This window comes from Apus apus, chromosome 19 (genome assembly GCF_020740795.1).
Source record: "Apus apus isolate bApuApu2 chromosome 19, bApuApu2.pri.cur, whole genome shotgun sequence".
Classification (NCBI taxonomy): Eukaryota; Metazoa; Chordata; class Aves; order Apodiformes; family Apodidae; genus Apus; species Apus apus.
In genome coordinates, this window is record NC_067300.1 from 7,493,494 (window position 1) to 7,506,827 (window position 13,334).

The 13,334-nt window shown below is 44.0% G+C and overlaps 1 protein-coding gene across 2 annotated transcripts in view; it reads right to left on the minus strand.

Annotated features, from left to right (window-relative positions):
* Positions 1-13,334, minus strand: part of DDX31 (DEAD-box helicase 31) — a 47,219-nt gene that overhangs the window by 30,142 nt on the left and 3,743 nt on the right. For both annotated transcript variants that reach the window (XM_051636242.1, XM_051636241.1), the window contains exons 7-14: positions 12,785-12,829; positions 12,176-12,217; positions 10,254-10,318; positions 9,344-9,463; positions 8,844-8,950; positions 7,897-8,132; positions 7,395-7,571; positions 4,691-4,750 (exon numbers count right to left, since the gene is read on the minus strand). In XM_051636242.1, the coding sequence (XP_051492202.1) occupies positions 4,691-4,750; positions 7,395-7,571; positions 7,897-8,132; positions 8,844-8,950; positions 9,344-9,463; positions 10,254-10,318; positions 12,176-12,217; positions 12,785-12,829 (852 nt within the window). The remainder of the gene's footprint in view (positions 1-4,690; positions 4,751-7,394; positions 7,572-7,896; positions 8,133-8,843; positions 8,951-9,343; positions 9,464-10,253; positions 10,319-12,175; positions 12,218-12,784; positions 12,830-13,334) is intronic.

Sequence of the window (13,334 nt, forward strand, 5' to 3'; positions counted from 1 at the left end):
AATGTACTAAAAATGTGTCAGCCACCCACTGAAGTGTTTTCATGCAACTCCCACACACGTTAAAAGACTAGGAGGCTGATGTTTTGGCAGCAAAGGCCTTCCCATAAGCACTAGCCAGGTTGCTTTGTGGCTCCAACTGCAGTAAAAGAGGAGACACTTTCCACAGCGCCCACTCTGCAACAACACAGACTCTCGCTCCAACACGCTCATTAAGAAACGACTTGTTCCCAGAGTCAGAATGAACAGATGTACAAAAAGCCATTTAAAGGAGGTTGGAGAAAATAAATCAAGAGAAGTTGGGGAACGTGTAGAGCAGTTATCGGGATAACAAGATTATAAACTCTACAGCACGACCAGACAGGAGTGCTGATGTCTGATTCTGATTTGCCTGGCTCTGTTAGATACCTCCACACTGACAAGCCTTTGGTCTTTTCCTGTGCTCTGCTCTTCTCTCACACCCAGTGTCTAGGAAAGGCTGTGTGTGATGAGAGAGCTCTGACCTTGGGACAGTTTACCCAAAATAAACAGATAGCCAAGCTGTCCCTGTGGTCAGGAACCTCCAACATGCAGAGGAGAAGCAGACAGCAGGGGCAGGAGAAATCCCCCTCTCCCTTCCCCTTCTAAGATACCTTTTCTCAACACCTCTGGCTGGGACTACTGCTGCAGGCAGGATTATTCTCATGTGCATTTGCCAAAGCAAGCAGGACAGTTGAACAGGTTCACCAAAAGCCTAATAAATAGCCAGGGACAACACCAGCCTCATATTCACTGTTGCTTTCACAATGCCACCAACTCCACTCAGCTGTTACTGACACACATCAGCAGCTATTCTCCTGGGGTTTAACTTGGCTTTCTTTCAGAAGTGTCTTGGGATTTACTGGTAATTGGAGTGTTTTGCAAACTCTCAAAGATTCCTCAGTATCAGTCCACCTGCGTCTCCTACAGCTTCTCTTCCTCAAAGACCTTAGACAGCAGCAAGGTAGAATTAGGATAAAAAGTTTTTGTTGATTTGCTTTCCTCTGCTGGCAGGGCCTGTGAGCTTCTCAGATCTTTAGAAAAATACTTGTGGGTCACCTTACCAGGGAACAGAATACTGCTGAAGCAAAAATTATTCAGTTTTACTAGCACTACATTTATTCCACACATAGAAGCACTAACCTGCTGCCAGTGCTCTTTCAAGAAGTCCAACAGATTTCCAGCGTACTAATCTCCCTTTTTTTTCCCCTCTGCCTCAGACAGCATTCCCTTTCCATGCCTCACCTCACACCACCATTCCATACTAACAGAGAAATCAAGAGTATATATCAGAAGGTCAACACAATGGAAGGGAGACTTAAGTGACCACCTCACAGGAGCAAGAAGAAATAATGTACACCAGTGCAATGTTAAAGAAAACCCAGATACCAATGAAACACAATAACCTGAAGCTCTAACCATGTTCCTGCTCTGATCCCAATTGTAGGTCACAGAATGGCAGAGTATTGAGGTACAACCTGACTGAGGACCCCCAGAAATGCTGAAATCCATGTTACCAGCCTGTGCTTGTGGTGGTGGGGTACAGAGGGGTAGGTGCAAGAGAAAAGAGGGCAAAATGACCACACTGTAGGTGAGGCACATGGCTGCAGAAGATCAGAACCAACACAGCCACAAAAGTTTTCAAAAGCCTTGGTTTGCTCAGTCCCACTCACACGATCTAATTAGGGCAAAGGAAATTGCTAAAGTTGCTTTTGAAAGACACTCAATGGTGAGGTCTTGAAGGCCCTGAGCTTGACAATTGGCTGCCTACATGAGGCCTAGAAGTACAGATGGAAGGCAGCTTGCTCAGGTGCCAGGCTGTCAGTTGGATTAAAATGACTCATTTATTTACCAAAGAACCTCACAAAGTGCTTTAGCTAACAGGCAGAGAGGGCCTAACGGCTCTCCAAGCTGGGGAAGAAGCTCTCGCGCCTTCCCGGCCTGCCAAAAGTCATTACTGCCGAGTGTGGAAAGCCATCAGCAGGGTAGAGACCCCCGTCGGCAGGGTGACAGATTGGGCTGCGTAATCAGAGGAGGAAGGAGAGAGCACAGAAGCTGTCAGAGGCGAAAGCTCTTGGCTGGGGCCGCCAGAAAACTGGCAAGATGAGTTAGCGTGACTGAGTAAACAGCAAACAATCTCCAAATGATCTTTCCTCTCTCCCTGGAAGAGATGAACTTGTTTAAAAGGCACATCCCAAAGGAAGCCGCAAAGAACTTCGGTGAAGGAGAGAGAAATAAATCTGGATGAGACCCTCTGAGGTACACGGCCCTTCGTTATTTTCTTGTCTGCCAGCTTATATTGTCTGGCAAAAATATTGTATGGAATATATTAATATACATATGACATAGAGCAAATTAATAAAAGGAACAGCAGGTCCCATTGCTTACTAGAGCGGAAAGATGGGTGGAGAACATGGCATAAGGGACAAGGGAAGGACAGCAACATTATTTGTGTTGCTCTTTTGTGAGCCAGGTTTCAAAATTGGGTGGGCACAAAATGTGATTTCACTGGGAAAAGAACAGAACCATCTTTCTGCAGAACATTTTTGCTGATATGAAGAAAAGTGTTGGAAAAAGCAACGCCCTCGGAGGCAGGAGGTGGTCACAGTGCCTGGCTGCCCTTTGGACATCTGCGTTGGGGAGGCACCTGTAATGTGGGACTAGTGCAAAGTGTATCTCTATATTAAGGTGTCCATATGGTCCCCATTACTGTGGTAACAGGCCACCTCCTGGTTTCAATGCATTTGTCCTCCCAACATCTCTGTAAGATAGAACAGTGCTACTATCCCCATTTTACAGATGGGGAGCTGAAGCACAGAGAGATTTTGGACTCAGACACACAACTTACTGTGCTTAACGTGCTAACCATGTGCCAGCTGAGCCACGGTAACTGGAACTGTCAGGATCCGCATCCCTGCCTTGCAGTAAATGCAAAGTAGCTTGGATTGAAATGAAGGAGGGTTAGGATAAACGCCTTACCTTACACTATCCTCCTCACTGCAATCTGGGTTAATCCACGTCACCTCCCATTTATGACAGGTCAGGAGCAAACACACAACTATGGCTGCTCAGCCAACATGCGGCTACTTGCCTTGTCACCACAGTCCCACATCCCCTCGTACGGAGTCTATGGCACGGCAGGAAATCAAACCACCTCTCCAGTCCCTCAAGAGGGGGATCCCATCCACTGGGATTTCTCTATCCAACTTCTTCTTCTTCCTACCTTCCTACCAGCTATAAGCTTCCCAGCAGATTTTTCTGCCACAGGCTACATTTCCCCTTTGAATGGTCTCACCAAGGAGCTGATAATCCAGCGCCTGCCATGACTGTGCTTTCTCTTTGTCTAAAATTGACCATTCACTGCCTTTAATAATTTGTTAAATTGAAATTTCAGTAACAAGGCACGTCCCTGAAATTTCTCAATTACAAACAGCATGTGCATGAGGGATAACAAAGCTCACCTATTTATTACTTAGAATATACCAAATACTTTTTATCTTCAAAATACTTAATCTGCACCACTGAATGATTTAAGCTTTTCTATCCTCCTCAGTTGAGACACTTTAAGTATTACCTCCATGTACAGGGAAACCAAGTTATAATTACACTTATACCTTGCAAAGATGCATTTTGACCTTGATCAGATCACTGAAAGGCTGCACACACAAGCAGGACCAAGACTAGCACAAAACAGGTACAATTTTACAGGTGATACCACACGTAATTTGACAAAGCTAAATCAAACACTCCTACACATATGCCAGTCTTAGTTTGAAATGCAGGCATAAATAGAAGATAAAATTCAGCCCTCAGTCTCTGAAAAAAAAAAAAAAAAAGGCAACTAGTTTCCTTTAAGAATAATGTGCTGCAAGAACAGGAGTCATTTCAGAGCTGGAGAGGGTTTCTCAGCTCTAATTACTCCCGATCGCTGTAATTTACAAGTTTGCAGTGGGTAGAAATCGCCAAGATTCACACATTTTCAGATCAACAGCTGCCACTATTAGAGAGCAAATCGTGCAGCCTTCTGCACCACTGCAGCAGGCTAGCTGTGGCACCGACAGGTCAGAGAGGAGAAGGGGGAAGGTGCCACCACAACCCAAGGGTGCCAGCAAACTTCAGTAGAGGACGAGAATTTCTCCCTCAGGACCCCTGAAGAAAGCTTGAAGGGTAAAGCATGGAGAGCAGCAGAGGGTGTGCATTCCTAATGACACCATCCTCTGGTTGGGCTTCCCTTCCATCCCTGCAGGTTTTTGTTTTTAACCTTGGGGTAGTTATTAAGATGGGAAATATCTCATTACATCCCATTTACCTGGCAGTTATGGGGCATGTTACAAATTAGGATTGTGTTCTACTGGCTGCATGTGAAGAGCAAGGTTCCAGCTTCAAATGAACAGATTTTTCCAGACATAAGACCATACAAAACACTGAGAGGCCTCCTGTATAAGACATACACTTTTTTCTGTACACGATACCTTGCAGCAAAAGATCATCCAACAGTTGGCTGAGAGGGCATCAGTCCTTATTTAACATGTGAGATGCAGAAAAAGGAGATGACTTTCCCTCAAGGTCAGACAGTGAGCTGGAATCAGAGCTCAGTGCCAAATCCTCTGTTCTACCATTAGATATCAGACAGGCCCATTAGCATGGAGCTGCAAAGGGACTCCAAGTTACTCACAGTGCAAAGCAAGATGCCAGTCTTGGATTTTAGGAACTCCTGGAAGACCTCTGTTCTCTCCTAGAGGATCAAAACAGAAAAATGAAACAAATGCTTATGCACACTGCAATAAAACATAAAGGAAATTAGCTCATATAACCATTTAACAACTAGGCCTTGATTCACTATATCATGTACAGCTTCTAAAACAAAGGAGTTGACTTCACAAGTCCCAGTCAAACTCCTCCTGCTAAAGGAAATGGCATACAGGTGTGGTCCCAGGTAGGAAGGCACAGGGTCTGGAGCAAGTCTGAATGCATTTGATCAAATCAAAGCAGCCAAGACTTCCATGGCTGGCACAGAAGCACAGCTTGTGGGTGTCAAAAACCAAGAACTGCTTTACAGGGGATCCACAAAAGATTTGGAGGCAGCAACAGAAGCACTGGCACAGTTTATGGGCAACAAAGGCTTTTGTGAATGCAAGGAAAAGCTGGACATCTTAACTGCTGTCTGTCCAGTCCCATCGTGGGCAGGATAAGTCCATCTTGTTGACACAGTGATATAGTCACATCACAAGAGATCAGCCTCATCATGTGCCCAATGGGGCACGCAGACAGTCACTGGGCTGACTGCGCAATTATTAAGTCCCAGGGATGCTCAGCTGCAGAGCTGCTCACGTGAACTGCTGCAGGGATAAGTTTTCAGAGTAACAGGGCAGGAGGGATGAGACCTTGGCCAGAAACCTCTGGCCAAGGAGGCAGGACTCCTGGTCCCTGTGGGCAGCTGCTACAGGGCTCCCTGGGCACTGTCCCATGGCCTTCCCTCAAGAAGCGGCCTTGTAGTGGTGAGGGCCACCAAAAGGGCTGCTGACACTGGGATGAAGGGTGTTCCTTCCCACTGGTGTCACAGGCTGGTGCTCCCCAGCCTAGTCCTCACTGCTGGTCTGCACCAGCAGAATTCCTTCAGCTCCCACTTCTAACACAACCTCAGGCTCCCAGGCAGGGCTGCCCACAGTCCCCATGTTCCAAACTGCCCCTCTAGCAGTCTTCCAGCTGTTGAGCCCCACAACTGCACGAACCTGCCAGTATGGCTCCTCACCTTCAAAAGCCTCCTTTTCAAGTCCCAAAACATTCCTAAGCACACCCCAGTTACTTTAACTAACTACTTTAGGGTGTGGATTTTTTTCCTTGATACAAGTAAGAGAAACTGATTTGTCAACACACAGCAAATCACAATGATATCTGCTATCACACAAGACAATCTCTGAGCACTAGTAACTGAAGGCTTCAGTAGCATTTGGTCTTCACTTGCCAGTACCACCTATGCACTTCCTCTCTAGGTGTGGGAAACAGTGGCACACTCACACTCCCTTCATCTGATCTCATTGACTCTTCTCCTTTTCAGAGCTCAGGCTGTTTCTGGCCTCAAAAACAACATACTTGTTTCCTTCCTGTCCCTTTTCACTTCTCCCTTCCAGAATATCCTTGTTTCCATGTTTCAACCCTCCCTCCTCAGAGTTGTAGCTAGGAGTTAAGTGCATGTCCTGTGATGTTGATGTTACAAAAGAAATCTTATGTACTTGACTCCCAGCTAGAGGTACTGTTCTAGGAGAGAAGGGAAACTTGGGCCTTGCTCACACACTGAACCCTCTGCTGACAAAAATTAAAGAAGAGAGCACGCTGTATCTTGTTGACAATGACAGCAGCCGTGCTCAGCAGTACCATATGGGATCCACAATTTAGCTCCATTAATGCTCTCAATTTGAAGACATCAAGCACTAATTACACACTGGGTACTAAAAAGGCAAAACCCTTCCCCTGGTGCCAGCTACTTAGTGGTGTTCTGTTGGCTTAACAGCTGGTCAGGGTAGAGTTGGGCCAGACCAGGCCTGCTCACTCGCTCAGGCAGGCAGGTTGAGGAAAGGCCAGACTGCAGGGACAGCAAAGCACATGTTTCTGATCTCCACAGGATGGGAATGAGTGAAAAAAAACAATGGCTCTTCACCTCTTGCTTCATCAGAAGATCTCTGTTCATCTACCATCTCTGCTGTGCAGCTTGGAGTAGAGTGGTAACTCTCTCCATCACAGATCAAGAGCAGGATCAGGGCCTAAATTTTCAAGGAAGGTCCCTCAGCTATCAAGAGAAAAACTGCAGTGACAGTTCATTTGAATCTCTTCTGGCCTCTCAGCCCTCTATAGCAAGCTCCAACCTCATCACCAAGGCCTAGCCAGACCTACTTCGGGGTCATCAGTGTTTTATCACTACTATTCCATCTCAGGGAAAAGAGCAGTCTGTCAAGACACTGTTCTTCAAAACAAAAGCCAAGCTGCTCCATCCTCATTTAAAAGGGCATTTTGTAGGGCAGTAATGCTTTGGGGCTTGGATGAGGTCTTCCTTTGGCCTTAAAATCCTGTCTTGACTGCATGAGAGAGAACCATGGATACATAAATGATATAAGAGCACCCACTGGGAATACAGAGCAGTTGTCTCAGTCTGCTGAAATAACAACTCCTGCCTCTTCAGCTGTTTTTCAGATATATCTACCAAGGTACTTTCTTGAAGTGGGACAATATTGTTTTTCTCATTAGCAGATGGAAGAGTGAGGCCCCTAGAGGTGAAATGATTCTTTGTCCTCTCTTCTGCCCTCCTCCCCAAAATAACCACATAATAAATCATAAGGAATAAGGAACAAAACTGTGCATCCTGACATTTTGAGAATGCTTACTTCCTGTTCCATGTTGCCATGCAGTCGCAGAAACTGTAAGCTGGCAGAGGAGACAGATGAACGTTTAGGTTGTTCTGACTCTAGCTCTCCTGAAAGGACATTTAGAAGGAGCTCATAGTAGAATTCCACTTGTTCACAGCTGGAGAAAAAGATGATCATCTTGTGGTGTTTTTCAAACTGGAAGAAGACCAAGAAAATTGCACATGATCATTTTTACAGGCCTCTCCCAATGCCCTGATTGTTGTAAGATCTGGGTGGCTTCCACCACCAGGAAAGGATTACAGAGTTTGACACCAAACACTGAACCCACAAAGAAGTATGTGCTGCACAGGTATCTCTCTGCCAGCACGAAAGACACAAAAGCACCTCAGTTCTCTGTGGCTCCCTGTACACTAGATGCACTTCAAAGCCCTAGATCTAACCCATGCTATGCTGCCAGAGTAACAAAGGGGTTGGAAAGGGCAGAGGGGCTACTCAGTCGTATCAATGTGAACAGTCTCACCTTGCATTTCTCAAGGATAAAAGCTGCCAATATGACAAGTCTCAGTTTGCTGGGGACCATCACGAAATACTGCTTGAGCTTCTCTGGAACAGCAAAGTTTTCCTGCTCCATGCAGTTTGATGAGCTACTGGCTTGTTGCTCTGTTTGTGACGCTGGTTTGAGTGCCTTCTGGGTGTCATCTGCTATGGAAATGCTGATGGGATCATTCAAACTGATATCAGCCAGCCGTGTTACCCCTGAATCAGAGAGATGGAAAAATATACGAGGTTCAGTCTGGGGTGCTCATGGGAAGGGTGATGATACAAGCACAGAAAAAAACAAAAGTGAAGGGGAAGGAACTAACAAGCCATGCCTCAGACACTCACATTGCACCTCCACAAACTTCAGCCTTCTCAGGTCTTAGCCAGGCTTAGCTGCTAAGGACTTCACCAAAGCATCACAGGATTCCAGCCAACTGTGCTATATTACATTACAACAATGTCTTGACCAGCCAGCCAGCCTCTGGCAGTCCTGGGTTTTAACTGAGTGTGTGGAAGAAAACCCAACAGATCTTCATTCTACCAAGAGCGCAGGATTCATGAGGCCTGGCTCAATTCCTGCCTCAGCAACTGACTTCCTGTATGACACTGTGCAAACCACACAAGAGCTGTCCTGTCCTGACATCAGCTTTTACCCTGAATTCTGTATCTGTAAAGCAAACCAACCAGCCAGTGCTTCCCAGGTTCATGGTGACTGGAATCTGTGAGGCATCTGTAAGAACCATGGAAGTATATACCCTGACAGAAATTCCAGTAAGGAAGGGCAAGTGTCATAAGCCCAAAGAAATCAACAGGCATTATTCCACTTCTGCTTCAGATTGGGCTCTATCAGAATGTGATTCGACCAACTACTGGCAGCTGCTTGTGCATTATTCAGTTAAAAAGAGACCCCATCTGTCTATAACCTACCTTCTGTGAGGGTGGCTGAGAGCAGGACGTTCTGACGTGTCTCTCTCTCAGCATTTAAAGCATTGAGTATCACAGCTATATCCTTCTCAAAGCCCAGGTCCAGGATCCTACAAAAACAGCAAAGGTGAAGAAAGATGCTATAGGAAGGAATGAGGAGAAAGTCTTAATGCTACATGAGCCCATTAGGAATACGGGAAGTGCTAGAGCTCATCAGATCTTTGGCCTATCCAGCTTCATGTTCCATCTTCAGCTTTTGCCAGGGTCAGACATGTCAGGACACACTGAGAGAATCTCAGTAATGAATAATTGTATAATAAACGGTCCTAATGGGACAATTCTTTCTGAGTCCAGATACCTGATGCTTGGCTGAGGCCACTAAGCATGAATGATTGAAGATCATGGAGCGTCCTCTCTCTCTCTCTCTTTTTTTTTAATATTTAGTGAATTCTGATGCACAGTTTCATTAATTATTTTCTATATCTAAACACTTGGAAGCTTACCTGTCTGCTTCATCAATAATCAGCCACTGAGTGTGACGGAAATGGATACATTCTGTGGACTTGATGTGATCAACAAGGCGGCCAGGAGTGGAGATGAGGATATTTATCCCTTTCCGTAACCTGTTTAGATTAAATATTAATATATTTATATATGTATCATCAACAAGCAAAAAAGAAAGTAAATCTGGAGTAGGAACACAGAGTGAGGAACTGGAACCTCCAGAGGAAACTATCATGATCCTAGTAAAATCAGCAGGGACAGTACTTCCTCACTGATTAGAAACTGAAACTTCTTGCACAGCTGAATTTTTTCCTAGATCATCATGGATACTCAAGGCATACTGAGAGATACATAGTGGAAAGAAACACTAATAATATTTTTAAAATTCAAAACATCAAAGCTAAATTTTCTTTTCTAATTGAGTACTTTTTTACCTGTCAAGAGTAAACTTGTTTTTGTGTATTATATATATATAAAGAAATGAAAACTCCATTTTGGATTATCAGCTTACAATTCAAGTCTTGAAAAGGGAAAAGAAAGAGACTTTTTAACACCAGGAAATCTCTTCTCCAGAAACCAATTTCCCCCATAACTAATATTGTAGACAGCCCTTGGTGATAAGCAAATACAGGTTTGTTTGTCAGAAGTGAAAAAAACAAACAACTACTGACACAAGAGATCATCTTCTCAGAAGGCTCATCAACATTTTAGAAATAGATCCAACTGAGGGAAGTGAATACATCCTGCTGACCCAGTCACTGTGGCTGTGAAAGATCCAGGGGGATCACAGCTTGATCCAAACTCACAATCCTCTCTCCCAGTATGAAAAGCACTCTAAAGAAAAGTAACAGATCAAAACGCTGTAGAGCAGAACAACCCAAAATACCACTTAAGAAGCTGGCTTCCTACCTGGCTTTTTCTGATTTTCTCTTTTCTCCCCCCATTAGCACTCCAGGCACAATCCAGGCAAATGGCTAGAGAAAGGAAAACCAAGACCAATATAGGTTCTTCTTAATAAACAGACAGAGCCTAATCCAAAACTGATGTTTCTTGGCAAAAAGAGAAAGGACTGGGGCTGACAGCAGTGTGCATCTGGTTTGATCTAACAGACACAGCCTATATGCACCCTCTCACCCACAGTCACACATCAATGGCACCTTTAGTTCTAGCCAGGAAACTTGCTTCCCACATCATCTAGGAAGATAGAAATGCAATCATTTCTGCATCACTTCCAATCACATAATAATAATTCTTTTCCTTCTCCACATGTAGCCCAAGCGTTCAAAGACAAACTACAATGTTATTTCTTCATCTTGGCTTTAAACAGCATCTTCCTGTGGCCAAGGAAAATTTAAGAAAACAACACAGGACCTATGAAGTTTATATATAGGTGTGTGTATGTGTGTATATATATATATATATAAAAGACCTAAGTGCACACAGTCACCATGTCTGTGAACATTAAATGTCAGTCCAGTGGGCACTGGCAGGAGTTTTTGCCACTTACTTCAGTGAGGTCCAACCCTTCACTGAATCCAATACTGCACAATATTTACAGGGGAGATAATCAAAGGACAATCCTGCCATTGCCTCACTCAAGAGGAAATGCAGGAGAGAAGCAGAGCACAGCTTGTAAGGATGGCACAATGTGTGACTGGTCAATAGGCTTAAGTTTGCACAGGTCACTGCTTGTCAGAAATGCTCCAACAAAACAGTTTCTACAAAGAGCTCCTTTTTAGGGTTTAAAATGAGGAAGACAGCCAAGCAAGATACATACAATATAAACTCAGCAGCTGGTATTACAGTTTTTGTGTCAGGACCAGCTCAACCAGCCTTTTTCTCTCTCAGTAATTACACAATCATATTACACCCTCCTGTTGTCCAGCACTTCCAAAGTCCAGTTGGACCATGGTCTAAATCTTCTGCTCTGGGTCACTGACACTGGACTTGATGGTTACTCCACATTATATGTATCAAAGAAAAATTAAAGGGGGAGTCAGTCCAAACTTCATCCTTTAAATGACACCAGAAGTCCACTCAGAATAACTTCTGATTACTATGGAAGGAGATTGAAGTACTTTAAACCTCAGCACGACACAACAAAATCTTACTTGGTAATTCCACCACTAAAAAAGACTTGGGAAGTGCCTTATTATTTCAAAGTAAAAAAAACAACAACAGAGGAGGGAGCAGGGCTATGGATCAGATAAATGATTTAGATACCTGGGTAAGATATCCTGCTTCAATTAAAAGGAAAGCACTATCATGTAATGATTTTAAAAGCCTTTTAATTTATCCAGCCATTCAACTGGCAAAGTAGTTCACCAAGCTCTACTCCCTCTCTGAAACCCATCTGTCCAGTATTAGTTTCAGTAAAACAGTAGTTGTTACTGTGAGAGTTTCTATTCATAACTCAGACTGAAACAATGGTAGGTACTTCTGAAAACAAAACACTGTGAAAATCAACTGTGCTTATTTATGAAAACATGGAAAAAAGGGGCTGTAATCAACCACTTAGCTGTTCATTTCATAGCTTAAAACATGCCAAAAGGAAATCACACTTAAATGCACTTAAAGACAAACAGATTTATATAAGGACCACGTATCTTGCCAGATCATAGAATCATAGAATGGTGAAGGTTGGAAGGGACCTTAAAGCTCATCATGTTCCAACCTCCCTGCTGTGAGCAGGGACACCTCCCACCAGACCAGGCTGCACACGGCATGGATTTCCTTAAACATCCAGATGAATTAACAGAAACTGAAGTTGTTTAGCATCTTACAGCAACAGGCTCAAGGAATAAGAAGAATACAGAGCACTGAATTCTTACCTTCAGTAGTTTCTGCATTGTATCAAAACTCTGGAGCGCAAGCTATGGAAATCAACAGGAGAAAGTGAGCTCTGAAGAAGTCCTTGGACAACAAAAATGGACTATAAGCCCCTTTGGCTCAAAATGTAACATAATCTAGTTATGGATATTATCAGGATTCTAAACACAACCTTTATTTCTCTTTTAGAAGCTGCGTATTATTTTATTCTCTTGTATAACGCTTCTTTCATCATATTTGGACCTGTTAAAAAACACCTCTACTGGTTCAGCTCCACAAGCCAACTCTCAGGACAACACAGACTTCTGCAGGTTTCTGAGAATGCCCCAGGAGAAGCCAAGTTGAAGCCAGAGAAGATTTTGCTCCACTGGAAGAGTACAAGGGAAAACTACACAATTTCTGGGATAAAACCAGTATTGAAAGGAAATGCAACTCCCAGTTACCTTCTGGGAGTCAGGGCAGGCCACATTGTCCCCTCACCTGACCCATGGAGTGATCATACCACTGCAATGACAGAGTCATAGAATGGCTAAGGTTGGAAGGGACCTTAAAGATCATCTAGATCAAACACCCAGATCCAGGCAGCATCAGAAAGAAAAAAGGCCACCTACCTCTCTTGTTGGGACCAACACGAGAGCATAAGGCCCATCACTGCGCTGCAGAGAGAGGAGACAAGAGGTTGGTTCACTGAGAACACTGACACCCAGGGCACTTCCACATCTACCTGCTGTTGGCTGCTGAAGGGAATTCTGAAGGGTGTGAGCACAAGTTTGTACACAACAGTTTGGGGTATTGCCCCTCCCATATTTTAAAAAATAAAATAAAATCAGTCCTTCAAATCTCGGTACTGCATGGCCTTCTCTTTCCTGTGCTTAGAAACCTGCTCACAGTCACAGCCAGCAACTAGCAAAGACTAGAAGTTTACTACTCCTAAAGACACAGCACTGACTTTTTAGTTCTCTAAGCTTCTAGACCACTGCCTCTTCTGCACTCTACCTTCTCCAAACCTAAGTTAAGTCTATTTATCTCCTGCATGGAGTGATGGAGAATGCATAACATTGTTCTTGTATCACCTGTATCTCAACAGGAAGATCACAAAAGCCACATTCACAAATAGAGGGGAAAAAAGACTGCTTAGCATTCTAGAACAGTGATGACTAC